This window comes from Struthio camelus, unplaced genomic scaffold, assembly GCF_040807025.1.
Source record: "Struthio camelus isolate bStrCam1 unplaced genomic scaffold, bStrCam1.hap1 HAP1_SCAFFOLD_124, whole genome shotgun sequence".
NCBI lineage: Eukaryota > Metazoa > Chordata > Aves > Struthioniformes > Struthionidae > Struthio > Struthio camelus.
In genome coordinates this window covers 106,271-131,997 of record NW_027182577.1, presented here as the reverse complement: position 1 = coordinate 131,997, position 25,727 = coordinate 106,271, and the positions used below count along the sequence as shown (strand labels likewise).

Here is a 25,727-nt window from a genome sequence, read left to right as displayed (position 1 = left end):
GTGGTTTGCCCCTGAGCAGAGGAAGAGCCAGGTCTAAAGCGCAGGTGCCAGAGCACAGGACACAGAGGCAGCCAACCAATGCTGCAGCCCGGAGTAATCCTTGGGGCCCGTGGCCTGAGAGGGATATGCCTGTGGTGGAGCCGGAGACCGGCAGTGCTATCGCGTTGCTGGGCTAGCACTGATGGCCCTGGGCTAAGCTCAGATGGGCTCCTGGGTCATGGGTAGGGCGGGATGCCAGAGGAGGCCGCTCAGGGGCACTAGGCCTACGTGCAGATTCAACAAGAAAGGTGAAGCTGGTGAGAGGGCTTTGGCACCAAATGCTGCTCACAGCTGAGATATATGTCTAGGGCCCTGCGCTGCAACTTGAATGCCTCCTCCAAGCCTGCGCGAAGAGCACTGGTCTGATTCCTCTCTTTTCCCAAACTGAGACCGTGCCTACTAGCAAAGTCTTATCACAAAGGTGATTTTTGGCCAAACCACTCACTTGCCATTACCATCAACAAGTGATTGCAGCCAACGCCCCTTCCACCCAACAGGGCCCTGGCATGCCTAGCCGACCACACAATAAACGCACCCCTCTCTTCCCAACCTGACGCCACGCCTGCTGCTGCCGCATTTGCACGACAAGAGGCATTCGGGCCCTACTACTCGCTTGCCGCAGCGATGAACAGGCGTTCGCAGCCCTACTCTCTTGGGCCCCTCAGCCGACCCCGCAACGCCTAGAGCTGCCCCACCACACCTGCACCTCTGCGCTGCTGCTCTTCTCCCAAGTTGACACCCTGCCGACAGGGTGACTCACACAAGCAACGCAATCCTGGCCAATCCACTCCCTTGCCACCACCGCCACCCAGAAGTGCTTGTAGCCAAGTTCTCTTGGGCCCCGCAGCGGCCCAGCCACGCCGAGTCCAGCCCCCAAACAGCAGTGCCTCTGCCCTTTCACGCTTTTCCCACCTTGACCCCCTGCCCCCTCGACAACTCGCACCAGAAGCGCCATCTCGGCCCCTCTACTGCCTTGCTGCGCCCACCAGCAAGGGCTCGCAGCCAACGCCTCTTTGGCCCTACCCTGGCCCGCGCACGCGTGGCCAGCCTCGCGGTAACCGCCCCTCTGCTTTCCCCTCAAGCCACTCCACTGCTTGGCGAGGAAGCGAATGGCCTGGCGGGAGTGCCGGTGGGAGCTCTTGCATTCCCGTGTCCTACCTCGGCCCCAGAGGGGCCCGGGTCTGGCTGGGGGGGGCGTGGCCAGCCTCTGGGTCCATTCAGCCTTCGCACTGAGGGAGCTGGCTCTGGGCCATGCCAAGGAGCGGCTGCCACCCCCCCCCAGGGCCTGCCTGGAGGAGAGAGAGCGCTCCCCGCGTTTCAGGCGGGGACATGGTGCACCAAAGACTCGGTGCCCATGCAAGAGCTTGTCAGGATTCAGGCGGCTGAGTCACACACGCTCTCCCCCCGCAAAACCTTTCCCTCACCTCTCCTCTGGCAGGGCAGTCCCCAAAGTCACCTGCTAGGGCATGGCCCGGGCGAGAGCTGCCCAGGAGAGGGGCTGCCCCACTCCCCTTGCTTCCCAGCCCCTCGGAAGCTGCCCTGCTGCCCCTTGCACTTTCACACCCCACCAAGGAAAGGCTCACACCAACTCGGAAAGGCAGTTTATTTCCGTGGATAAAAGCCATTTCTGTGGTAACTGCCCAGCATGCTGTCCTGCTGCTCTCTGCTCCGGAGGCGGCACATCACCAAAGCGCTGCGGGGAGGGGGGGGGGGGGGGCACGGGTCAGGAGGAAGATGTGGCGCCACTTGAGATGTGCCTGGAAATCTTATGGTGCACGCCCACCCCCCCCTCCACCGCGCTGGAGTGGGCGGGATGTGTGAGCCCAGGCCAGGCTCCAAGGCTGCTTCCAAGCCCGAGGTGGGGCTGGAAAAGACCCTCTTTCCCCAGGGCCATGGCAGGAAGGGCATTGCAGGAAGGGGGCAACCCGCCTGGCTTGGGAGGTATTTACCGGCGCGCCGCCTCCTCCTTCTTCAGCCTCTGTCGGTTTTGTTCCACCCTTTCCTTCCACCTGTCCCGAAGAACTTTGTATGATGTCATAAGCTGCATGTTCTGCTTTGCTTGCGGGGACACTTGCCTGCAATAGGAGTGACAAAGTCCCTCTCCTGCTCTCCCGGGACCCTTCTGGCCCCAGGCCCTGCAAACCCAAGTTGGAAGAGAGGAAACCAGGGGCTGTTGTAAGATGTGCCCCGGAGCTGAGGCAGTTGGGCTCCTGGCACCTCAAGGTTGGGGGGGGGGAGGGGGGAGGGGGGGAGGGGGTCGGTCACAGCCCGTCGACTGGCCCTGGCCCTGGCTCTGAGCTTGCACGCCCCCACACGCTTACTTTGGGGGGGGCCTCCCCAGCATGTCAGTGTCTGGGTAGCGGCGCTGCTCGAGGTGGACTTGCTTCTCCAGCAGCATGATCTGTTTTGCAAGGAAAAGAAGAAGAAATGGTTTCAGGATGGAGGGCTGCGTGGGGGAGATGATAGCACTGGCCCACTCGCAGGGGAGGCACCTAGTCCTTGTAAGCCAGACTCAGGCTACACAAGGAGCTGCTACAACGGGCTACCATAGCTGGGCCCCTGGAGCTCTGCCCCCGGCACGTCAGCCAGCTGCCCCTGAGAGCCGGTTTCCGGCTCGAGGGCAGGCACCGCAGGCAGAGCTTGCCTAGTGGGGAGGCAACCCACCCACCCCCCCCCCCCAGCTGCCCTGGCTCCGGCACCTGGCTCCTTCTGGCTCCGGGACCTGGCTGCAGCCGTCTCCCTCCTAGGAAGGGGTGGGCCAGCTTGGGCGCTGCTCCTTGGAGGCAGGCAGCGGCCTGTACCTGGGCCTGACGCTGGGCGTGTTTCTCCAGGGCGGCCTGCTGTTCCTCCCACGGTGCTTGGTCCTGCCTTTGCTTCTCTCGCAAGAGGGAGACACGGGCAGCTCTTCCTAAGCTCTGCGTGGGAGGGCAGGCTGTTTCCTGGGGCGCCGTGGAAAGGCAACAGTATTAGTCTTGTCTGTTTGGGTGGGGATTCTGGGTGGGTGGTGGGGGGGGGGGTGTTGGCTTTTGCTCTTCTCCCGCTCTTCTGCCCCTTGTCTGCAGCCTCACCACCACCAATCACTCTTTTGCGGGTTTTTCAGCAGAAGGCAGGCTGAAAAAGCCGTTGTAAAAGTCGTGCCTAACTACGCCCCAAAGTAGCAGCCAGAGAGGCCGCTGACGGCTCCAGTGAGCACACACTGGGGGCCCTTCTCGGAGTGAGTCTCATAGGACTGAGCTTTCCTAGCGGTCAGTGAGATGCAAGGACTGCCCAGAGCCCGCTCACGCACCTGTGCTGCGCTCCTGGCAGTGGCGCCGGCGCCGGCGCGGCCAGGCCGAGGTCCGGCGGGAGGATGCGGGAGGTATTTAACGCCAACCTCCTTCCCCAGGGAGGTGCCCAGCATGGGGGCTGTCGGGTTCAGAATGATCCTGAGAAGACACCACAGGAGGCGTTAGGACAAGGGCAGGAGGCGTTTGCTAATAAAGAGTTGCGTTCAGCTCCCCAAAAGATCGGGACGCTGGAGGGAAACGAAGCCAACGTGAGGCTCTCCCGCAAACCTGCGCGTGCTTGCCGTGCAGCAAGAGGGCGCCTTTGGTGGGACACGCGTCAGGAGCCTTTTCGAGTCCCTCGGGCCGGGCCGGCATGGCCAAAGGGGATGTCTCCCCTGCGCAGGTACTAGTGTCCCCCTCAGCCCTTCCCCCAAGGGTCTCACCTGGCAGGAGGCTTCCTCTCCGCGCCTTGCCCCCTCGTGCCTGCCCCGCAGTTTGGCAGCGTGGGGAGAGAAAGCTCCTCCCGGTGCTGCAGCAGCTTGCCAGGACGCTGCTCTGTAAGTAGGGCACAAGGAAGCTCTTCAGAGCAGCCCCTTGCCGGGGGGACGGGGACGGGGGACAGGACGGGACGGGGAAGGGGACGGGGGGGGAGGGCACATCTTAACCTGGCTGCTGTCACCCAGCGTGGGACAGGGACCCAACCGGCTCAGGAGGGAGCGTTTCCCTTACCTTTGCTGCTCCTGACAGCCCCGAGCTCTTCTTCCAGCTCCTTCTCCTGTGGGGAGCCGGCGGGGGCAGCCTTGGCCTCCGGGCTGCTTTCCACAGTGAGCTGAAACCTGGAAAGCAAAAGACAACCCAGCTTTGAAGAAAGGGCACCGTCTCCCCTTTGCAGCTTGCGAACACTGATCCTCCTCACTGCCCTTTGAGACCTGCTCGCGTCCCACCTCCTTTGTGTCCGTGCACAGCTCTTTGGGGGCTTTTTTTTGGCACTCTTCCCCCAAAAGACAGAAGGCGTAGCCTAAATGCCTCTCTGTGTGCAGTCCCTTCTCTCTGATGGGAAGGACGGCAGGCTGGCCACGAGAAAGGCGGTCACGATTCCCGGTCACTCCAGGCAAAGACACGTGTAGCCCAAGCTGAGCATTAGTGAAGCGGGAACCGATCGCCGTGCGAGTTATTCCCAACTCGATGGTGAGTGTCGCGCCCTGGCGGGGCCCGGTCCCGAGCAGCAGCTGGGAAGCTGCCTGCTCCGTTGGCCGAGGGCTGCAAAGGAAACACGCTCACCTCGGGAACACGTGGACGGGGCTCGACCGGGTCCCCAGAGCAGCACGTCTGCCGGAGACGGACAGATCTGTCGTACGCAGTCTCTGCAATGTAACACAGACCCATTGGGAGGCTTCCAAGGCAGTTCTCTCCTTGCTCCCAAAGGCAGCAGACCATTCAGGATTCCCAGAGAAATCAAAGTAGCCTGGAAAACCTGAGCAACTTACACTGCAGAGGGCCGCAGTCAGGCTTGCAGTGCCCTCCAGCCGCTGGGTGCAGTGGGCATAAAACCTCATGTGCATGCTGTCTTTTTGGCGGGTCAGAACACCGATGTCTCTGAAGGCAAAGGCGACGTTCTCTTTGTTCCTCACGTGGGAAGAGAACAAGCGGATGGTCTCCGCCACACAGTCTTCCACCACGTGCCTCGAGAAGGAGGTGGCCAGGGACAACCGCCGGTAGTTCAGCGGCTTGATCTTGATGTCGTCTACACAGAGGAGGAACAACGTCACTGCCACCGCAGGCCAGCTTTGCATTGTTGGGCCATCAAGAAATGTGAGTGGCGTGGAGTCAGGTGCTAGGGCAGTTCAAAGGAGAGAGCCCGACTGTGTGCACAAAATTCTGTAGCACAAAATACTACAGAAAAAGTCCTTTTCAGAAAGAGCTCTCGGGGAGGGGGGGGGGGGGGCGGGGGGCAGTGTGTTGGGGGGTGGGGGGGAGCGGGTGAAGCTGGACATCCCTACTTCTCCCTGCCCCTTCCAAAGAGCAGGGAGCACCCAACCCGCCCCGTACGTGATGTGGCAAGGGGAAGCAGAGGGTGGCCACTGCCGTCTCACCAGGGAGAGTCCCTTTGGGGCGCTGGAGCCCCTGCAGCCAGACCATGTCCATGCCCAGCTGGAAAAGAGGCCTTCGAACCATCCGCACGTCATCTTTGCCGAGGTGCAGTGGCTCTCGGACCGTGCAGAAGGTCCCGAGCCCCGCTACCAGGACACCCTGCACGCAGCAAAGACAAAAAGGCCCACCGGTAAGTCTTCTGGTGGTGGAAAAAAAAAAACCAAAAAACCGTGATGTTTGCCAGAGCGTGGGAACGCTGCTCTGTGCCCTGCCCACTCCTGACATACAAATGGAAGCCTTTGGAAAAAAAAAAAAAAAAAAAAAAAAAAGCCTTTGGAAGCCTTTAGAGAAGAGCCACATTGCCCGGATTGTGTCCTCGCCCTCCCTGAAGTGTTCGCTAACGTCCCTCGGCTAGAGAAGATTCCAGGGGTTTCCAACAGCCCTGGCACAGCCGCCCCGTCTCTCTGCTTGGTCTTTCCTCTGGGGCCACAGGGAAGAGAGAAGCCCAGGGACGTGCCAAACGCTTTCTCACGCTAGAGGTGCACGTGGTTTCTCTCCTGGCTGGCCAGAAAGCTGCTCTGCAGCACACGGGCTGCTTGTGGTGTGCTGCCGTGGCGCTGGGGGAAGGCTTGCTCCCGGGCACCCAGGGCTCTCCAGGCAGCTGAAACCCTCCAGAGCTGGGGCGACCAGGACACCAGCCCACCTTGTCCCGCATCAGCTGTTCCAGGATGTAATTGGACACAGCGTCCCAAATTGCGACAATCTCTGGAAAGCAAGGGAAGGACACGTCAGGCCCCGGGCCAAGCAGCTCACAACCTCTCCCCAAGCAAGCTCCTAACCCCGGCGGTGACAGATGCAGGCCTACACAAACCCTCCCAGAAGCCATTGTCCTGGCTGCGGAGCCGGGCTTTTTCCCGATTGCAGACTGCTGGCCTTACTCCGAGCCCAGCGGGGGCATTTCTGGCAGGCACTCGAGAACCCCACAGGAGCTGCAGGACACCCTACCCCAGCCCTCTGGCACACAGGACCCTTTTCCTCCCAGGCCCGGCTCTCGTGACAGCCCCCCCCAGCCCTGTGCAGCCACCCCCACAGCCCAGGGTCCACAGCTATTCTGACAGACAACAGTCGCCGCGGCACCTCGGGAAGCAGCTCCCCAAGCCCTTACCCTCCGTGCAGAGCTGCAGGAGCGTTGGGAACAAGGACCTCTGCTCCGGGCTGATGGTCTCGGTCCAGCAGCCCTCCATCTCGCTTGTCCCCTTGCCCTCAGCTCGCCTCTCCAGCCAGGGGAAAAGGACGCTCTTGTCGTCTCCTCGCCCCACACTCCTTCCTGTCCAAGGCGCCCCTGCTCCTCTGCCCGACGGAGAGGGGCCCCCGGCGTGGCCCTGCTGCCGCCTGTCCCCTCTGCTTGCTGCAGAGCGGCTCCAAAGAGCAGCAGTGGGGAGCACAGCGAGCAGCACCAGGCCAGCGCCCGGGCCTTCGCAGGGAAGTGCGGACGGACACCACCACGGGACAGAGGAGCCCCTCTCTGTGATGCAGCGCGTCCCACTGTGACCTCAGCCTGTGTCATCTCTGGGGGCTCATTAGGTCACCAGCACAGAGATGCCACAGCCAGGGAAGGAGCAGAGAGATTGGCCCTCTTTCCCCGGGAAGCACGTTCCCTTCCCCCCACTTCTCTTCCAAAACTGGAAGCGGGACCCCGGTTCAGCTCAGCTCGGGGCCATCAGTCCCTGTCCCAGCGACGGCGTAGCAGTGGCGCTCCCCAGCTCCGCCAAGGCTGTGCCCCTCCCGGGCCACGGGCCCTGCCGAGCCGGAGCCCGACCTGCGCGCTGACTGTGCGGCCTAGCCTTGGCCTGGCCCCCCTCACCATGGAGGTGCCTGAATGGCCTGGGCTCAGGGCTGCCCCCCCCCTGCCAAGCCCCGACCTGCCCTTCTCCCCGGCTTGGGGCGGGTGGGATGGGCCCTGGAGGGCGAGGCCCCTGCCCTGACAGCCCTGGCGTCTCCCCGGGCTCCCCAGCGCCCCCAGGCCACTACTGGCTCATGCTGAGCCCTGACACACGCAGCCTTCCTGGCTCCGGCTGTGCTGCACACATCGCTTGGCCGCAGGGTAAACTTAGGCGATTAACGCTCCCAGAGGAGGCTGTAGGCAGCACCCATTTGGCACCTGGCCAGGATGCCACCAGCGTGGCCTTGTCCTTTTCTTGACGTGAAGCTGCATGTTTTCATGTAAATAGCCCTTTGCTCGCCAGCAGAAATGAAGAACAGCGTTTCTGCAGGATTTCCTTAGCACTAAAGACGGCAATACCAGTGCAACTCGGCACAGAGGCGTTCTGCGCCGCGTCCAGTGCTGAACAGCTCAAGGTTCCCAGCATCCAAAGAGATGTAGGATTTCTACGCTTTCCCCTTTTTCCTTCTCATGGCACCTCCGTTAGAGAGCATTTTAATCCGTAGCGTACGGCGTCCGAGTGCCTTTCTTACAAGGCTCTCTAACGAATGCTTGCAGGCGTGCGTGACACCCCTGCATCCTCCCGCCTGGCCTTGGATTGGTCGTGCCGGTGCGATTCCCAGGGGCACAGGACACGTACATGACTGGGAGGCAGGTGGTCCTTGCCCCTCGGCGACTAGCAGAAAAGCCTGGCCCTACAAGACACAGCTCGAAGTTGGTCTTACCAACTGTGGAAAGAGTCAACATGCAGTTCTTGCCACCTCGCCTTCGAGGCTCCCCACTGGAGGCAGGAAAGCAGCAGTGCAGCGCGTGGGCGTGTGCTGAGAAGCTTGGTGTCAGAAAAGGGGAGGAGGGGGGGGGTTTCAAGAAATGGAGAGGCAGGGAAGCTGGAGGGGTGGCTGCACTCTGGGCCTGGCTCTTACAGAGGCCTTTCCCTAGCACCAGTTCAAAAGGTGCTTTTCCTGGCAAGCTCTGGCAAGCTCTAGCGGCTGTGAAGCAGCTCTGTGGTTTGCCCCTGAGCAGAGGAAGAGCCAGGTCTAAAGCGCAGGTGCCAGAGCACAGGACACAGAGGCAGCCAACCAATGCTGCAGCCCGGAGTAATCCTTGGGGCCCGTGGCCTGAGAGGGATATGCCTGTGGTGGAGCCGGAGACCGGCAGTGCTATCGCGTTGCTGGGCTAGCACTGATGGCCCTGGGCTAAGCTCAGATGGGCTCCTGGGTCATGGGTAGGGCGGGATGCCAGAGGAGGCCGCTCAGGGGCACTAGGCCTACGTGCAGATTCAACAAGAAAGGTGAAGCTGGTGAGAGGGCTTTGGCACCAAATGCTGCTCACAGCTGAGATATATGTCTAGGGCCCTGCGCTGCAACTTGAATGCCTCCTCCAAGCCTGCGCGAAGAGCACTGGTCTGATTCCTCTCTTTTCCCAAACTGAGACCGTGCCTACTAGCAAAGTCTTATCACAAAGGTGATTTTTGGCCAAACCACTCACTTGCCATTACCATCAACAAGTGATTGCAGCCAACGCCCCTTCCACCCAACAGGGCCCTGGCATGCCTAGCCGACCACACAATAAACGCACCCCTCTCTTCCCAACCTGACGCCACGCCTGCTGCTGCCGCATTTGCACGACAAGAGGCATTCGGGCCCTACTACTCGCTTGCCGCAGCGATGAACAGGCGTTCGCAGCCCTACTCTCTTGGGCCCCTCAGCCGACCCCGCAACGCCTAGAGCTGCCCCACCACACCTGCACCTCTGCGCTGCTGCTCTTCTCCCAAGTTGACACCCTGCCGACAGGGTGACTCACACAAGCAACGCAATCCTGGCCAATCCACTCCCTTGCCACCACCGCCACCCAGAAGTGCTTGTAGCCAAGTTCTCTTGGGCCCCGCAGCGGCCCAGCCACGCCGAGTCCAGCCCCCAAACAGCAGTGCCTCTGCCCTTTCACGCTTTTCCCACCTTGACCCCCTGCCCCCTCGACAACTCGCACCAGAAGCGCCATCTCGGCCCCTCTACTGCCTTGCTGCGCCCACCAGCAAGGGCTCGCAGCCAACGCCTCTTTGGCCCTACCCTGGCCCGCGCACGCGTGGCCAGCCTCGCGGTAACCGCCCCTCTGCTTTCCCCTCAAGCCACTCCACTGCTTGGCGAGGAAGCGAATGGCCTGGCGGGAGTGCCGGTGGGAGCTCTTGCATTCCCGTGTCCTACCTCGGCCCCAGAGGGGCCCGGGTCTGGCTGGGGGGGGCGTGGCCAGCCTCTGGGTCCATTCAGCCTTCGCACTGAGGGAGCTGGCTCTGGGCCATGCCAAGGAGCGGCTGCCACCCCCCCCCAGGGCCTGCCTGGAGGAGAGAGAGCGCTCCCCGCGTTTCAGGCGGGGACATGGTGCACCAAAGACTCGGTGCCCATGCAAGAGCTTGTCAGGATTCAGGCGGCTGAGTCACACACGCTCTCCCCCCGCAAAACCTTTCCCTCACCTCTCCTCTGGCAGGGCAGTCCCCAAAGTCACCTGCTAGGGCATGGCCCGGGCGAGAGCTGCCCAGGAGAGGGGCTGCCCCACTCCCCTTGCTTCCCAGCCCCTCGGAAGCTGCCCTGCTGCCCCTTGCACTTTCACACCCCACCAAGGAAAGGCTCACACCAACTCGGAAAGGCAGTTTATTTCCGTGGATAAAAGCCATTTCTGTGGTAACTGCCCAGCATGCTGTCCTGCTGCTCTCTGCTCCGGAGGCGGCACATCACCAAAGCGCTGCGGGGAGGGGGGGGGGGGGGGGGGGCACGGGTCAGGAGGAAGATGTGGCGCCACTTGAGATGTGCCTGGAAATCTTATGGTGCACGCCCACCCCCCCCTCCACCGCGCTGGAGTGGGCGGGATGTGTGAGCCCAGGCCAGGCTCCAAGGCTGCTTCCAAGCCCGAGGTGGGGCTGGAAAAGACCCTCTTTCCCCAGGGCCATGGCAGGAAGGGCATTGCAGGAAGGGGGCAACCCGCCTGGCTTGGGAGGTATTTACCGGCGCGCCGCCTCCTCCTTCTTCAGCCTCTGTCGGTTTTGTTCCACCCTTTCCTTCCACCTGTCCCGAAGAACTTTGTATGATGTCATAAGCTGCATGTTCTGCTTTGCTTGCGGGGACACTTGCCTGCAATAGGAGTGACAAAGTCCCTCTCCTGCTCTCCCGGGACCCTTCTGGCCCCAGGCCCTGCAAACCCAAGTTGGAAGAGAGGAAACCAGGGGCTGTTGTAAGATGTGCCCCGGAGCTGAGGCAGTTGGGCTCCTGGCACCTCAAGGTTGGGGGGGGGGAGGGGGGAGGGGGGGAGGGGGTCGGTCACAGCCCGTCGACTGGCCCTGGCCCTGGCTCTGAGCTTGCACGCCCCCACACGCTTACTTTGGGGGGGGCCTCCCCAGCATGTCAGTGTCTGGGTAGCGGCGCTGCTCGAGGTGGACTTGCTTCTCCAGCAGCATGATCTGTTTTGCAAGGAAAAGAAGAAGAAATGGTTTCAGGATGGAGGGCTGCGTGGGGGAGATGATAGCACTGGCCCACTCGCAGGGGAGGCACCTAGTCCTTGTAAGCCAGACTCAGGCTACACAAGGAGCTGCTACAACGGGCTACCATAGCTGGGCCCCTGGAGCTCTGCCCCCGGCACGTCAGCCAGCTGCCCCTGAGAGCCGGTTTCCGGCTCGAGGGCAGGCACTGCAGGCAGAGCTTGCCTAGTGGGGAGGCAACCCACCCACCCCCCCCCCCCCCCCAGCTGCCCTGGCTCCGGCACCTGGCTCCTTCTGGCTCCGGGACCTGGCTGCAGCCGTCTCCCTCCTAGGAAGGGGTGGGCCAGCTTGGGCGCTGCTCCTTGGAGGCAGGCAGCGGCCTGTACCTGGGCCTGACGCTGGGCGTGTTTCTCCAGGGCGGCCTGCTGTTCCTCCCACGGTGCTTGGTCCTGCCTTTGCTTCTCTCGCAAGAGGGAGACACGGGCAGCTCTTCCTAAGCTCTGCGTGGGAGGGCAGGCTGTTTCCTGGGGCGCCGTGGAAAGGCAACAGTATTAGTCTTGTCTGTTTGGGTGGGGATTCTGGGTGGGTGGTGGGGGGGGGGGTGTTGGCTTTTGCTCTTCTCCCGCTCTTCTGCCCCTTGTCTGCAGCCTCACCACCACCAATCACTCTTTTGCGGGTTTTTCAGCAGAAGGCAGGCTGAAAAAGCCGTTGTAAAAGTCGTGCCTAACTACGCCCCAAAGTAGCAGCCAGAGAGGCCGCTGACGGCTCCAGTGAGCACACACTGGGGGCCCTTCTCGGAGTGAGTCTCATAGGACTGAGCTTTCCTAGCGGTCAGTGAGATGCAAGGACTGCCCAGAGCCCGCTCACGCACCTGTGCTGCGCTCCTGGCAGTGGCGCCGGCGCCGGCGCGGCCAGGCCGAGGTCCGGCGGGAGGATGCGGGAGGTATTTAACGCCAACCTCCTTCCCCAGGGAGGTGCCCAGCATGGGGGCTGTCGGGTTCAGAATGATCCTGAGAAGACACCACAGGAGGCGTTAGGACAAGGGCAGGAGGCGTTTGCTAATAAAGAGTTGCGTTCAGCTCCCCAAAAGATCGGGACGCTGGAGGGAAACGAAGCCAACGTGAGGCTCTCCCGCAAACCTGCGCGTGCTTGCCGTGCAGCAAGAGGGCGCCTTTGGTGGGACACGCGTCAGGAGCCTTTTCGAGTCCCTCGGGCCGGGCCGGCATGGCCAAAGGGGATGTCTCCCCTGCGCAGGTACTAGTGTCCCCCTCAGCCCTTCCCCCAAGGGTCTCACCTGGCAGGAGGCTTCCTCTCCGCGCCTTGCCCCCTCGTGCCTGCCCCGCAGTTTGGCAGCGTGGGGAGAGAAAGCTCCTCCCGGTGCTGCAGCAGCTTGCCAGGACGCTGCTCTGTAAGTAGGGCACAAGGAAGCTCTTCAGAGCAGCCCCTTGCCGGGGGGACGGGGACGGGGGACAGGACGGGACGGGGAAGGGGACGGGGGGGGAGGGCACATCTTAACCTGGCTGCTGTCACCCAGCGTGGGACAGGGACCCAACCGGCTCAGGAGGGAGCGTTTCCCTTACCTTTGCTGCTCCTGACAGCCCCGAGCTCTTCTTCCAGCTCCTTCTCCTGTGGGGAGCCGGCGGGGGCAGCCTTGGCCTCCGGGCTGCTTTCCACAGTGAGCTGAAACCTGGAAAGCAAAAGACAACCCAGCTTTGAAGAAAGGGCACCGTCTCCCCTTTGCAGCTTGCGAACACTGATCCTCCTCACTGCCCTTTGAGACCTGCTCGCGTCCCACCTCCTTTGTGTCCGTGCACAGCTCTTTGGGGGCTTTTCTTTGGCACTCTTCCCCCAAAAGACAGAAGGCGTAGCCTAAATGCCTCTCTGTGTGCAGTCCCTTCTCTCTGATGGGAAGGACGGCAGGCTGGCCACGAGAAAGGCGGTCACGATTCCCGGTCACTCCAGGCAAAGACACGTGTAGCCCAAGCTGAGCATTAGTGAAGCGGGAACCGATCGCCGTGCGAGTTATTCCCAACTCGATGGTGAGTGTCGCGCCCTGGCGGGGCCCGGTCCCGAGCAGCAGCTGGGAAGCTGCCTGCTCCGTTGGCCGAGGGCTGCAAAGGAAACACGCTCACCTCGGGAACACGTGGACGGGGCTCGACCGGGTCCCCAGAGCAGCACGTCTGCCGGAGACGGACAGATCTGTCGTACGCAGTCTCTGCAATGTAACACAGACCCATTGGGAGGCTTCCAAGGCAGTTCTCTCCTTGCTCCCAAAGGCAGCAGACCATTCAGGATTCCCAGAGAAATCAAAGTAGCCTGGAAAACCTGAGCAACTTACACTGCAGAGGGCCGCAGTCAGGCTTGCAGTGCCCTCCAGCCGCTGGGTGCAGTGGGCATAAAACCTCATGTGCATGCTGTCTTTTTGGCGGGTCAGAACACCGATGTCTCTGAAGGCAAAGGCGACGTTCTCTTTGTTCCTCACGTGGGAAGAGAACAAGCGGATGGTCTCCGCCACACAGTCTTCCACCACGTGCCTCGAGAAGGAGGTGGCCAGGGACAACCGCCGGTAGTTCAGCGGCTTGATCTTGATGTCGTCTACACAGAGGAGGAACAACGTCACTGCCACCGCAGGCCAGCTTTGCATTGTTGGGCCATCAAGAAATGTGAGTGGCGTGGAGTCAGGTGCTAGGGCAGTTCAAAGGAGAGAGCCCGACTGTGTGCACAAAATTCTGTAGCACAAAATACTACAGAAAAAGTCCTTTTCAGAAAGAGCTCTCGGGGAGGGGGGGGGGGGGCGGGGGGCAGTGTGTTGGGGGGTGGGGGGGAGCGGGTGAAGCTGGACATCCCTACTTCTCCCTGCCCCTTCCAAAGAGCAGGGAGCACCCAACCCGCCCCGTACGTGATGTGGCAAGGGGAAGCAGAGGGTGGCCACTGCCGTCTCACCAGGGAGAGTCCCTTTGGGGCGCTGGAGCCCCTGCAGCCAGACCATGTCCATGCCCAGCTGGAAAAGAGGCCTTCGAACCATCCGCACGTCATCTTTGCCGAGGTGCAGTGGCTCTCGGACCGTGCAGAAGGTCCCGAGCCCCGCTACCAGGACACCCTGCACGCAGCAAAGACAAAAAGGCCCACCGGTAAGTCTTCTGGTGGTGGAAAAAAAAAAACCAAAAAACCGTGATGTTTGCCAGAGCGTGGGAACGCTGCTCTGTGCCCTGCCCACTCCTGACATACAAATGGAAGCCTTTGGAAAAAAAAAAAAAAAAAAAAAAAAAAGCCTTTGGAAGCCTTTAGAGAAGAGCCACATTGCCCGGATTGTGTCCTCGCCCTCCCTGAAGTGTTCGCTAACGTCCCTCGGCTAGAGAAGATTCCAGGGGTTTCCAACAGCCCTGGCACAGCCGCCCCGTCTCTCTGCTTGGTCTTTCCTCTGGGGCCACAGGGAAGAGAGAAGCCCAGGGACGTGCCAAACGCTTTCTCACGCTAGAGGTGCACGTGGTTTCTCTCCTGGCTGGCCAGAAAGCTGCTCTGCAGCACACGGGCTGCTTGTGGTGTGCTGCCGTGGCGCTGGGGGAAGGCTTGCTCCCGGGCACCCAGGGCTCTCCAGGCAGCTGAAACCCTCCAGAGCTGGGGCGACCAGGACACCAGCCCACCTTGTCCCGCATCAGCTGTTCCAGGATGTAATTGGACACAGCGTCCCAAATTGCGACAATCTCTGGAAAGCAAGGGAAGGACACGTCAGGCCCCGGGCCAAGCAGCTCACAACCTCTCCCCAAGCAAGCTCCTAACCCCGGCGGTGACAGATGCAGGCCTACACAAACCCTCCCAGAAGCCATTGTCCTGGCTGCGGAGCCGGGCTTTTTCCCGATTGCAGACTGCCGGCCTTACTCCGAGCCCAGCGGGGGCATTTCTGGCAGGCACTCGAGAACCCCACAGGAGCTGCAGGACACCCTACCCCAGCCCTCTGGCACACAGGACCCTTTTCCTCCCAGGCCCGGCTCTCGTGACAGCCCCCCCCAGCCCTGTGCAGCCACCCCCACAGCCCAGGGTCCACAGCTATTCTGACAGACAACAGTCGCCGCGGCACCTCGGGAAGCAGCTCCCCAAGCCCTTACCCTCCGTGCAGAGCTGCAGGAGCGTTGGGAACAAGGACCTCTGCTCCGGGCTGATGGTCTCGGTCCAGCAGCCCTCCATCTCGCTTGTCCCCTTGCCCTCAGCTCGCCTCTCCAGCCAGGGGAAAAGGACGCTCTTGTCGTCTCCTCGCCCCACACTCCTTCCTGTCCAAGGCGCCCCTGCTCCTCTGCCCGACGGAGAGGGGCCCCCGGCGTGGCCCTGCTGCCGCCTGTCCCCTCTGCTTGCTGCAGAGCGGCTCCAAAGAGCAGCAGTGGGGAGCACAGCGAGCAGCACCAGGCCAGCGCCCGGGCCTTCGCAGGGAAGTGCGGACGGACACCACCACGGGACAGAGGAGCCCCTCTCTGTGATGCAGCGCGTCCCACTGTGACCTCAGCCTGTGTCATCTCTGGGGGCTCATTAGGTCACCAGCACAGAGATGCCACAGCCAGGGAAGGAGCAGAGAGATTGGCCCTCTTTCCCCGGGAAGCACGTTCCCTTCCCCCCACTTCTCTTCCAAAACTGGAAGCGGGACCCCGGTTCAGCTCAGCTCGGGGCCATCAGTCCCTGTCCCAGCGACGGCGTAGCAGTGGCGCTCCCCAGCTCCGCCAAGGCTGTGCCCCTCCCGGGCCACGGGCCCTGCCGAGCCGGAGCCCGACCTGCGCGCTGACTGTGCGGCCTAGCCTTGGCCTGGCCCCCCTCACCATGGAGGTGCCTGAATGGCCTGGGCTCAGGGCTGCCCCCCCCCTGCCAAGCCCCGACCTGCCCTTCTCCCCGGCTTGGGGCGGGTGGGATGGGCCCTGGAGGGCGAGGCCCCTGCCCTGACAGCCCTGGCGTCTCCCCGGGCTCCCCAGCGCCCCCAGGCCACTACTGGCTCATGCTGAGCCCTGACACACGCAGCCTTCCTGGCTCCGGCTGTGCTGCACACATCGCTTGGCCGCAGGGTAAACTTAGGCGATTAACGCTCCCAGAGGAGGCTGTAGGCAGCACCCATTTGGCACCTGGCCAGGATGCCACCAGCGTGGCCTTGTCCTTTTCTTGACGTGAAGCTGCATGTTTTCATGTAAATAGCCCTTTGCTCGCCAGCAGAAATGAAGAACAGCGTTTCTGCAGGATTTCCTTAGCACTAAAGACGGCAATACCAGTGCAACTCGGCACAGAGGCGTTCTGCGCCGCGTCCAGTGCTGAACAGCTCAAGGTTCCCAGCATCCAAAGAGATGTAGGATTTCTACGCTTTCCCCTTTTTCCTTCTCATGGCACCTCCGTTAGAGAGCATTTTAATCCGTAGCGTACGGCGTCCGAGTGCCTTTCTTACAAGGCTCTCTAACGAATGCTTGCAGGCGTGCGTGACACCCCTGCATCCTCCCGCCTGGCCTTGGATTGGTCGTGCCGGTGCGATTCCCAGGGGCACAGGACACGTACATGACTGGGAGGCAGGTGGTCCTTGCCCCTCGGCGACTAGCAGAAAAGCCTGGCCCTACAAGACACAGCTCGAAGTTGGTCTTACCAACTGTGGAAAGAGTCAACATGCAGTTCTTGCCACCTCGCCTTCGAGGCTCCCCACTGGAGGCAGGAAAGCAGCAGTGCAGCGCGTGGGCGTGTGCTGAGAAGCTTGGTGTCAGAAAAGGGGAGGAGGGGGGGGGTTTCAAGAAATGGAGAGGCAGGGAAGCTGGAGGGGTGGCTGCACTCTGGGCCTGGCTCTTACAGAGGCCTTTCCCTAGCACCAGTTCAAAAGGTGCTTTTCCTGGCAAGCTCTGGCAAGCTCTAGCGGCTGTGAAGCAGCTCTGTGGTTTGCCCCTGAGCAGAGGAAGAGCCAGGTCTAAAGCGCAGGTGCCAGAGCACAGGACACAGAGGCAGCCAACCAATGCTGCAGCCCGGAGTAATCCTTGGGGCCCGTGGCCTGAGAGGGATATGCCTGTGGTGGAGCCGGAGACCGGCAGTGCTATCGCGTTGCTGGGCTAGCACTGATGGCCCTGGGCTAAGCTCAGATGGGCTCCTGGGTCATGGGTAGGGCGGGATGCCAGAGGAGGCCGCTCAGGGGCACTAGGCCTACGTGCAGATTCAACAAGAAAGGTGAAGCTGGTGAGAGGGCTTTGGCACCAAATGCTGCTCACAGCTGAGATATATGTCTAGGGCCCTGCGCTGCAACTTGAATGCCTCCTCCAAGCCTGCGCGAAGAGCACTGGTCTGATTCCTCTCTTTTCCCAAACTGAGACCGTGCCTACTAGCAAAGTCTTATCACAAAGGTGATTTTTGGCCAAACCACTCACTTGCCATTACCATCAACAAGTGATTGCAGCCAACGCCCCTTCCACCCAACAGGGCCCTGGCATGCCTAGCCGACCACACAATAAACGCACCCCTCTCTTCCCAACCTGACGCCACGCCTGCTGCTGCCGCATTTGCACGACAAGAGGCATTCGGGCCCTACTACTCGCTTGCCGCAGCGATGAACAGGCGTTCGCAGCCCTACTCTCTTGGGCCCCTCAGCCGACCCCGCAACGCCTAGAGCTGCCCCACCACACCTGCACCTCTGCGCTGCTGCTCTTCTCCCAAGTTGACACCCTGCCGACAGGGTGACTCACACAAGCAACGCAATCCTGGCCAATCCACTCCCTTGCCACCACCACCACCCAGAAGTGCTTGTAGCCAAGTTCTCTTGGGCCCCGCAGCGGCCCAGCCACGCCGAGTCCAGCCCCCAAACAGCAGTGCCTCTGCCCTTTCACGCTTTTCCCACCTTGACCCCCTGCCCCCTCGACAACTCGCACCAGAAGCGCCATCTCGGCCCCTCTACTGCCTTGCTGCGCCCACCAGCAAGGGCTCGCAGCCAACGCCTCTTTGGCCCTACCCTGGCCCGCGCACGCGTGGCCAGCCTCGCGGTAACCGCCCCTCTGCTTTCCCCTCAAGCCACTCCACTGCTTGGCGAGGAAGCGAATGGCCTGGCGGGAGTGCCGGTGGGAGCTCTTGCATTCCCGTGTCCTACCTCGGCCCCAGAGGGGCCCGGGTCTGGCTGGGGGGGGCGTGGCCAGCCTCTGGGTCCATTCAGCCTTCGCACTGAGGGAGCTGGCTCTGGGCCATGCCAAGGAGCGGCTGCCACCCCCCCCCAGGGCCTGCCTGGAGGAGAGAGAGCGCTCCCCGCGTTTCAGGCGGGGACATGGTGCACCAAAGACTCGGTGCCCATGCAAGAGCTTGTCAGGATTCAGGCGGCTGAGTCACACACACTCTCCCCCCGCAAAACCTTTCCCTCACCTCTCCTCTGGCAGGGCAGTCCCCAAAGTCACCTGCTAGGGCATGGCCCGGGCGAGAGCTGCCCAGGAGAGGGGCTGCCCCACTCCCCTTGCTTCCCAGCCCCTCGGAAGCTGCCCTGCTGCCCCTTGCACTTTCACACCCCACCAAGGAAAGGCTCACACCAACTCGGAAAGGCAGTTTATTTCCGTGGATAAAAGCCATTTCTGTGGTAACTGCCCAGCATGCTGTCCTGCTGCTCTCTGCTCCGGAGGCGGCACATCACCAAAGCGCTGCGGGGAGGGGGGGGGGGGGGGGGGGGGGGGGCACGGGTCAGGAGGAAGATGTGGCGCCACTTGAGATGTGCCTGGAAATCTTATGGTGCACGCCCACCCCCCCCTCCACCGCGCTGGAGTGGGCGGGATGTGTGAGCCCAGGCCAGGCTCCAAGGCTGCTTCCAAGCCCGAGGTGGGGCTGGAAAAGACCCTCTTTCCCCAGGGCCATGGCAGGAAGGGCATTGCAGGAAGGGGGCAACCCGCCTGGCTTGGGAGGTATTTACCGGCGCGCCGCCTCCTCCTTCTTCAGCCTCTGTCGGTTTTGTTCCACCCTTTCCTTCCACCTGTCCCGAAGAACTTTGTATGATGTCATAAGCTGCATGTTCTGCTTTGCTTGCGGGGACACTTGCCTGCAATAGGAGTGACAAAGTCCCTCTCCTGCTCTCCCGGGACCCTTCTGGCCCCAGGCCCTGCAAACCCAAGTTGGAAGAGAGGAAACCAGGGGCTGTTGTAAGATGTGCCCCGGAGCTGAGGCAGTTGGGCTCCTGGCACCTCAAGGTTGGGGGGGGGGAGGGGGGAGGGGGGGAGGGGGTCGGTCACAGCCCGTCGACTGGCCCTGGCCCTGGCTCTGAGCTTGCACGCCCCCACACGCTTACTTTGGGGGGGGCCTCCCCAGCATGTCAGTGTCTGGGTAGCGGCGCTGCTCGAGGTGGACTTGCTTCTCCAGCAGCATGATCTGTTTTGCAAGGAAAAGAAGAAGAAATGGTTTCAGGATGGAGGGCTGCGTGGGGGAGATGATAGCACTGGCCCACTCGCAGGGGAGGCACCTAGTCCTTGTAAGCCAGACTCAGGCTACACAAGGAGCTGCTACAACGGGCTACCATAGCTGGGCCCCTGGAGCTCTGCCCCCGGCACGTCAGCCAGCTGCCCCTGAGAGCCGGTTTCCGGCTCGAGGGCAGGCACCGCAGGCAGAGCTTGCCTAGTGGGGAGGCAACCCACCCACCCACCCCCCCCCCAGCTGCCCTGGCTCCGGCACCTGGCTCCTTCTGGCTCCGGGACCTGGCTGCAGCCGTCTCCCTCCTAGGAAGGGGTGGGCCAGCTTGGGCGCTGCTCCTTGGAGGCAGGCAGCGGCCTGTACCTGGGCCTGACGCTGGGCGTGTTTCTCCAGGGCGGCCTGCTGTTCCTCCCACGGTGCTTGGTCCTGCCTTTGCTTCTCTCGCAAGAGGGAGACACGGGCAGCTCTTCCTAAGCTCTGCGTGGGAGGGCAGGCTGTTTCCTGGGGCGCCGTGGAAAGGCAACAGTATTAGTCTTGTCTGTTTGGGTGGGGATTCTGGGTGGGTGGTGGGGGGGGGGGGTGTTGGCTTTTGCTCTTCTCCCGCTCTTCTGCCCCTTGTCTGCAGCCTCACCACCACCAATCACTCTTTTGCGGGTTTTTCAGCAGAAGGCAGGCTGAAAAAGCCGTTGTAAAAGTCGTGCCTAACTACGCCCCAAAGTAGCAGCCAGAGAGGCCGCTGACGGCTCCAGTGAGCACACACTGGGGGCCCTTCTCGGAGTGAGTCTCATAGGACTGAGCTTTCCTAGCGGTCAGTGAGATGCAAGGACTGCCCAGAGCCCGCTCACGCACCTGTGCTGCGCTCCTGGCAGTGGCGCCGGCGCCGGCGCGGCCAGGCCGAGGTCCGGCGGGAGGATGCGGGAGGTATTTAACGCCAACCTCCTTCCCCAGGGAGGTGCCCAGCATGGGGGCTGTCGGGTTCAGAATGATCCTGAGAAGACACCACAGGAGGCGTTAGGACAAGGGCAGGAGGCGTTTGCTAATAAAGAGTTGCGTTCAGCTCCCCAAAAGATCGGGACGCTGGAGGGAAACGAAGCCAACGTGAGGCTCTCCCGCAAACCTGCGCGTGCTTGCCGTGCAGCAAGAGGGCGCCTTTGGTGGGACACGCGTCAGGAGCCTTTTCGAGTCCCTCGGGCCGGGCCGGCATGGCCAAAGGGGATGTCTCCCCTGCGCAGGTACTAGTGTCCCCCTCAGCCCTTCCCCCAAGGGTCTCACCTGGCAGGAGGCTTCCTCTCCGCGCCTTGCCCCCTCGTGCCTGCCCCGCAGTTTGGCAGCGTGGGGAGAGAAAGCTCCTCCCGGTGCTGCAGCAGCTTGCCAGGACGCTGCTCTGTAAGTAGGGCACAAGGAAGCTCTTCAGAGCAGCCCCTTGCCGGGGGGACGGGGACGGGGGACAGGACGGGACGGGGAAGGGGACGGGGGGGGAGGGCACATCTTAACCTGGCTGCTGTCACCCAGCGTGGGACAGGGACCCAACCGGCTCAGGAGGGAGCGTTTCCCTTACCTTTGCTGCTCCTGACAGCCCCGAGCTCTTCTTCCAGCTCCTTCTCCTGTGGGGAGCCGGCGGGGGCAGCCTTGGCCTCCGGGCTGCTTTCCACAGTGAGCTGAAACCTGGAAAGCAAAAGACAACCCAGCTTTGAAGAAAGGGCACCGTCTCCCCTTTGCAGCTTGCGAACACTGATCCTCCTCACTGCCCTTTGAGACCTGCTCGCGTCCCACCTCCTTTGTGTCCGTGCACAGCTCTTTGGGGGCTTTTCTTTGGCACTCTTCCCCCAAAAGACAGAAGGCGTAGCCTAAATGCCTCTCTGTGTGCAGTCCCTTCTCTCTGATGGGAAGGACGGCAGGCTGGCCACGAGAAAGGCGGTCACGATTCCCGGTCACTCCAGGCAAAGACACGTGTAGCCCAAGCTGAGCATTAGTGAAGCGGGAACCGATCGCCGTGCGAGTTATTCCCAACTCGATGGTGAGTGTCGCGCCCTGGCGGGGCCCGGTCCCGAGCAGCAGCTGGGAAGCTGCCTGCTCCGTTGGCCGAGGGCTGCAAAGGAAACACGCTCACCTCGGGAACACGTGGACGGGGCTCGACCGGGTCCCCAGAGCAGCACGTCTGCCGGAGACGGACAGATCTGTCGTACGCAGTCTCTGCAATGTAACACAGACCCATTGGGAGGCTTCCAAGGCAGTTCTCTCCTTGCTCCCAAAGGCAGCAGACCATTCAGGATTCCCAGAGAAATCAAAGTAGCCTGGAAAACCTGAGCAACTTACACTGCAGAGGGCCGCAGTCAGGCTTGCAGTGCCCTCCAGCCGCTGGGTGCAGTGGGCATAAAACCTCATGTGCATGCTGTCTTTTTGGCGGGTCAGAACACCGATGTCTCTGAAGGCAAAGGCGACGTTCTCTTTGTTCCTCACGTGGGAAGAGAACAAGCGGATGGTCTCCGCCACACAGTCTTCCACCACGTGCCTCGAGAAGGAGGTGGCCAGGGACAACCGCCGGTAGTTCAGCGGCTTGATCTTGATGTCGTCTACACAGAGGAGGAACAACGTCACTGCCACCGCAGGCCAGCTTTGCATTGTTGGGCCATCAAGAAATGTGAGTGGCGTGGAGTCAGGTGCTAGGGCAGTTCAAAGGAGAGAGCCCGACTGTGTGCACAAAATTCTGTAGCACAAAATACTACAGAAAAAGTCCTTTTCAGAAAGAGCTCTCGGGGAGGGGGGGGGGGGCGGGGGGCAGTGTGTTGGGGGGTGGGGGGGAGCGGGTGAAGCTGGACATCCCTACTTCTCCCTGCCCCTTCCAAAGAGCAGGGAGCACCCAACCCGCCCCGTACGTGATGTGGCAAGGGGAAGCAGAGGGTGGCCACTGCCGTCTCACCAGGGAGAGTCCCTTTGGGGCGCTGGAGCCCCTGCAGCCAGACCATGTCCATGCCCAGCTGGAAAAGAGGCCTTCGAACCATCCGCACGTCATCTTTGCCGAGGTGCAGTGGCTCTCGGACCGTGCAGAAGGTCCCGAGCCCCGCTACCAGGACACCCTGCACGCAGCAAAGACAAAAAGGCCCACCGGTAAGTCTTCTGGTGGTGGAAAAAAAAAACCAAAAAACCGTGATGTTTGCCAGAGCGTGGGAACGCTGCTCTGTGCCCTGCCCACTCCTGACATACAAATGGAAGCCTTTGGAAAAAAAAAAAAAAAAAAAAAAAAAAAAGCCTTTGGAAGCCTTTAGAGAAGAGCCACATTGCCCGGATTGTGTCCTCGCCCTCCCTGAAGTGTTCGCTAACGTCCCTCGGCTAGAGAAGATTCCAGGGGTTTCCAACAGCCCTGGCACAGCCGCCCCGTCTCTCTGCTTGGTCTTTCCTCTGGGGCCACAGGGAAGAGAGAAGCCCAGGGACGTGCCAAACGCTTTCTCACGCTAGAGGTGCACGTGGTTTCTCTCCTGGCTGGCCAGAAAGCTGCTCTGCAGCACACGGGCTGCTTGTGGTGTGCTGCCGTGGCGCTGGGGGAAGGCTTGCTCCCGGGCACCCAGGGCTCTCCAGGCAGCTGAAACCCTCCAGAGCTGGGGCGACCAGGACACCAGCCCACCTTGTCCCGCATCAGCTGTTCCAGGATGTAATTGGACACAGCGTCCCAAATTGCGACAATCTCTGGAAAGCAAGGGAAGGACACGTCAGGCCCCGGGCCAAGCAGCTCACAACCTCTCCCCAAGCAAGCTCCTAACCCCGGCGGTGACAGATGCAGGCCTACACAAACCCTCCCAGAAGCCATTGTCCTGGCTGCGGAGCCGGGCTTTTTCCCGATTGCAGACTGCCGGCCTTACTCCGAGCCCAGCGGGGGCATTTCTGGCAGGCACTCGAGAACCCCACAGGAGCTGCAGGACACCCTACCCCAGCCCTCTGGCACACAGGACCCTTTTCCTCCCAGGCCCGGCTCTCGTGACAGCCCCCCCCAGCCCTGTGCAGCCACCCCCACAGCCCAGGGTCCACAGCTATTCTGACAGACAACAGTCGCCGCGGCACCTCGGGAAGCAGCTCCCCAAGCCCTTACCCTCCGTGCAGAGCTGCAGGAGCGTTGGGAACAAGGACCTCTGCTCCGGGCTGATGGTCTCGGTCCAGCAGCCCTCCATCTCGCTTGTCCCCTTGCCCTCAGCTCGCCTCTCCAGCCAGGGGAAAAGGACGCTCTTGTCGTCTCCTCGCCCCACACTCCTTCCTGTCCAAGGCGCCCCTGCTCCTCTGCCCGACGGAGAGGGGCCCCCGGCGTGGCCCTGCTGCCGCCTGTCCCCTCTGCTTGCTGCAGAGCGGCTCCAAAGAGCAGCAGTGGGGAGCACAGCGAGCAGCACCAGGCCAGCGCCCGGGCCTTCGCAGGGAAGTGCGGACGGACACCACCACGGGACAGAGGAGCCCCTCTCTGTGATGCAGCGCGTCCCACTGTGACCTCAGCCTGTGTCATCTCTGGGGGCTCATTAGGTCACCAGCACAGAGATGCCACAGCCAGGGAAGGAGCAGAGAGATTGGCCCTCTTTCCCCGGGAAGCACGTTCCCTTCCCCCCACTTCTCTTCCAAAACTGGAAGCGGGACCCCGGTTCAGCTCAGCTCGGGGCCATCAGTCCCTGTCCCAGCGACGGCGTAGCAGTGGCGCTCCCCAGCTCCGCCAAGGCTGTGCCCCTCCCGGGCCACGGGCCCTGCCGAGCCGGAGCCCGACCTGCGCGCTGACTGTGCAGCCTAGCCTTGGCCTGGCCCCCCTCACCATGGAGGTGCCTGAATGGCCTGGGCTCAGGGCTGCCCCCCCCCTGCCAAGCCCCGACCTGCCCTTCTCCCCGGCTTGGGGCGGGTGGGATGGGCCCTGGAGGGCGAGGCCCCTGCCCTGACAGCCCTGGCGTCTCCCCGGGCTCCCCAGCGCCCCCAGGCCACTACTGGCTCATGCTGAGCCCTGACACACGCAGCCTTCCTGGCTCCGGCTGTGCTGCACACATCGCTTGGCCGCAGGGTAAACTTAGGCGATTAACGCTCCCAGAGGAGGCTGTAGGCAGCACCCATTTGGCACCTGGCCAGGATGCCACCAGCGTGGCCTTGTCCTTTTCTTGACGTGAAGCTGCATGTTTTCATGTAAATAGCCCTTTGCTCGCCAGCAGAAATGAAGAACAGCGTTTCTGCAGGATTTCCTTAGCACTAAAGACGGCAATACCAGTGCAACTCGGCACAGAGGCGTTCTGCGCCGCGTCCAGTGCTGAACAGCTCAAGGTTCCCAGCATCCAAAGAGATGTAGGATTTCTACGCTTTCCCCTTTTTCCTTCTCATGGCACCTCCGTTAGAGAGCATTTTAATCCGTAGCGTACGGCGTCCGAGTGCCTTTCTTACAAGGCTCTCTAACGAATGCTTGCAGGCGTGCGTGACACCCCTGCATCCTCCCGCCTGGCCTTGGATTGGTCGTGCCGGTGCGATTCCCAGGGGCACAGGACACGTACATGACTGGGAGGCAGGTGGTCCTTGCCCCTCGGCGACTAGCAGAAAAGCCTGGCCCTACAAGACACAGCTCGAAGTTGGTCTTACCAACTGTGGAAAGAGTCAACATGCAGTTCTTGCCACCTCGCCTTCGAGGCTCCCCACTGGAGGCAGGAAAGCAGCAGTGCAGCGCGTGGGCGTGTGCTGAGAAGCTTGGTGTCAGAAAAGGGGAGGAGGGGGGGGGTTTCAAGAAATGGAGAGGCAGGGAAGCTGGAGGGGTGGCTGCACTCTGGGCCTGGCTCTTACAGAGGCCTTTCCCTAGCACCAGTTCAAAAGGTGCTTTTCCTGGCAAGCTCTGGCAAGCTCTAGCGGCTGTGAAGCAGCTCTGTGGTTTGCCCCTGAGCAGAGGAAGAGCCAGGTCTAAAGCGCAGGTGCCAGAGCACAGGACACAGAGGCAGCCAACCAATGCTGCAGCCCGGAGTAATCCTTGGGGCCCGTGGCCTGAGAGGGATATGCCTGTGGTGGAGCCGGAGACCGGCAGTGCTATCGCGTTGCTGGGCTAGCACTGATGGCCCTGGGCTAAGCTCAGATGGGCTCCTGGGTCATGGGTAGGGCGGGATGCCAGAGGAGGCCGCTCAGGGGCACTAGGCCTACGTGCAGATTCAACAAGAAAGGTGAAGCTGGTGAGAGGGCTTTGGCACCAAATGCTGCTCACAGCTGAGATATATGTCTAGGGCCCTGCGCTGCAACTTGAATGCCTCCTCCAAGCCTGCGCGAAGAGCACTGGTCTGATTCCTCTCTTTTCCCAAACTGAGACCGTGCCTACTAGCAAAGTCTTATCACAAAGGTGATTTTTGGCCAAACCACTCACTTGCCATTACCATCAACAAGTGATTGCAGCCAACGCCCCTTCCACCCAACAGGGCCCTGGCATGCCTAGCCGACCACACAATAAACGCACCCCTCTCTTCCCAACCTGACGCCACGCCTGCTGCTGCCGCATTTGCACGACAAGAGGCATTCGGGCCCTACTACTCGCTTGCCGCAGCGATGAACAGGCGTTCGCAGC

At 61.8% G+C, this 25,727-nt stretch overlaps 3 protein-coding genes across 3 annotated transcripts; all 3 read right to left on the bottom strand.

The window, feature by feature from the left end:
• Nucleotides 1–1,628: 1,628 nt before the first annotated feature.
• Nucleotides 1,629–7,998, bottom strand: LOC138064916 (uncharacterized). The gene is made up of 12 exons (XM_068929161.1): nt 6,562–7,998; nt 6,100–6,161; nt 5,399–5,555; nt 4,793–5,049; nt 4,587–4,669; nt 4,035–4,141; nt 3,749–3,860; nt 3,326–3,464; nt 2,739–2,978; nt 2,361–2,440; nt 1,989–2,114; nt 1,629–1,732 (listed from the first exon to the last, which is right to left on the bottom strand). The coding sequence occupies exons 1-12, from the start codon at nt 6,638–6,640 to the stop codon at nt 1,642–1,644; spliced, it is 1,533 nt and encodes a 510-aa protein (XP_068785262.1). The 5' UTR covers nt 6,641–7,998; the 3' UTR covers nt 1,629–1,641.
• A 1,972-nt stretch (nt 7,999–9,970) lies between these two features.
• On the bottom strand, nt 9,971–16,347 carry LOC138064922 (uncharacterized). The gene is made up of 12 exons (XM_068929168.1): nt 14,911–16,347; nt 14,449–14,510; nt 13,748–13,904; nt 13,143–13,399; nt 12,937–13,019; nt 12,385–12,491; nt 12,099–12,210; nt 11,676–11,814; nt 11,089–11,328; nt 10,707–10,786; nt 10,335–10,520; nt 9,971–10,074 (listed from the first exon to the last, which is right to left on the bottom strand). Exons 1-12 carry the CDS (start codon nt 14,987–14,989, stop codon nt 9,984–9,986), a joined length of 1,593 nt encoding a protein of 530 aa, XP_068785269.1. The 5' UTR covers nt 14,990–16,347; the 3' UTR covers nt 9,971–9,983.
• Nucleotides 16,348–18,319: 1,972 nt separating this feature from the next.
• On the bottom strand, nt 18,320–23,446 carry LOC138064926 (uncharacterized). Its single transcript, XM_068929172.1, has 12 exons — nt 23,265–23,446; nt 22,803–22,864; nt 22,101–22,257; nt 21,497–21,753; nt 21,291–21,373; nt 20,739–20,845; nt 20,453–20,564; nt 20,030–20,168; nt 19,442–19,681; nt 19,062–19,141; nt 18,690–18,875; nt 18,320–18,423 (listed from the first exon to the last, which is right to left on the bottom strand). Exons 1-12 carry the CDS (start codon nt 23,341–23,343, stop codon nt 18,333–18,335), a joined length of 1,593 nt encoding a protein of 530 aa, XP_068785273.1. The 5' UTR covers nt 23,344–23,446; the 3' UTR covers nt 18,320–18,332.
• Nucleotides 23,447–25,727: the final 2,281 nt, after the last annotated feature.

Bases quoted from the DNA above. Each gene is read 5' to 3' on its own strand.
- LOC138064916 (XM_068929161.1), bottom strand. From the start codon at position 6,640: ATGGAGGGCTGCTGGACCGAGACCATCAGCCCGGAGCAGAGGTCCTTG. The intron at 6,162-6,561 runs GTAAGGGCTTGG...CTTGCTTTCCAG, and splicing joins CCTGCAGCTCTGCACGGAGG to AGATTGTCGCAATTTGGGAC. The intron at 2,115-2,360 runs GTAAGCGTGTGG...CTCCTATTGCAG, and splicing joins CTGGGGAGGCCCCCCCCAAA to GCAAGTGTCCCCGCAAGCAA.
- LOC138064922 (XM_068929168.1), bottom strand. From the start codon at position 14,989: ATGGAGGGCTGCTGGACCGAGACCATCAGCCCGGAGCAGAGGTCCTTG. The intron at 12,492-12,936 runs GTGAGCGTGTTT...TTTGCTTTCCAG, and splicing joins CCCGTCCACGTGTTCCCGAG to GTTTCAGCTCACTGTGGAAA. The intron at 10,787-11,088 runs GTGCCGGAGCCA...CTTGCAAAACAG, and splicing joins CCGGAGCCAGAAGGAGCCAG to ATCATGCTGCTGGAGAAGCA.
- LOC138064926 (XM_068929172.1), bottom strand. From the start codon at position 23,343: ATGGAGGGCTGCTGGACCGAGACCATCAGCCCGGAGCAGAGGTCCTTG. The intron at 22,258-22,802 runs GTGGGCTGGTGT...TGCTGCGTGCAG, and splicing joins AACAGCTGATGCGGGACAAG to GGTGTCCTGGTAGCGGGGCT. The intron at 19,682-20,029 runs GTGCGTGAGCGG...ACGGCGCCCCAG, and splicing joins CTGCCAGGAGCGCAGCACAG to GAAACAGCCTGCCCTCCCAC.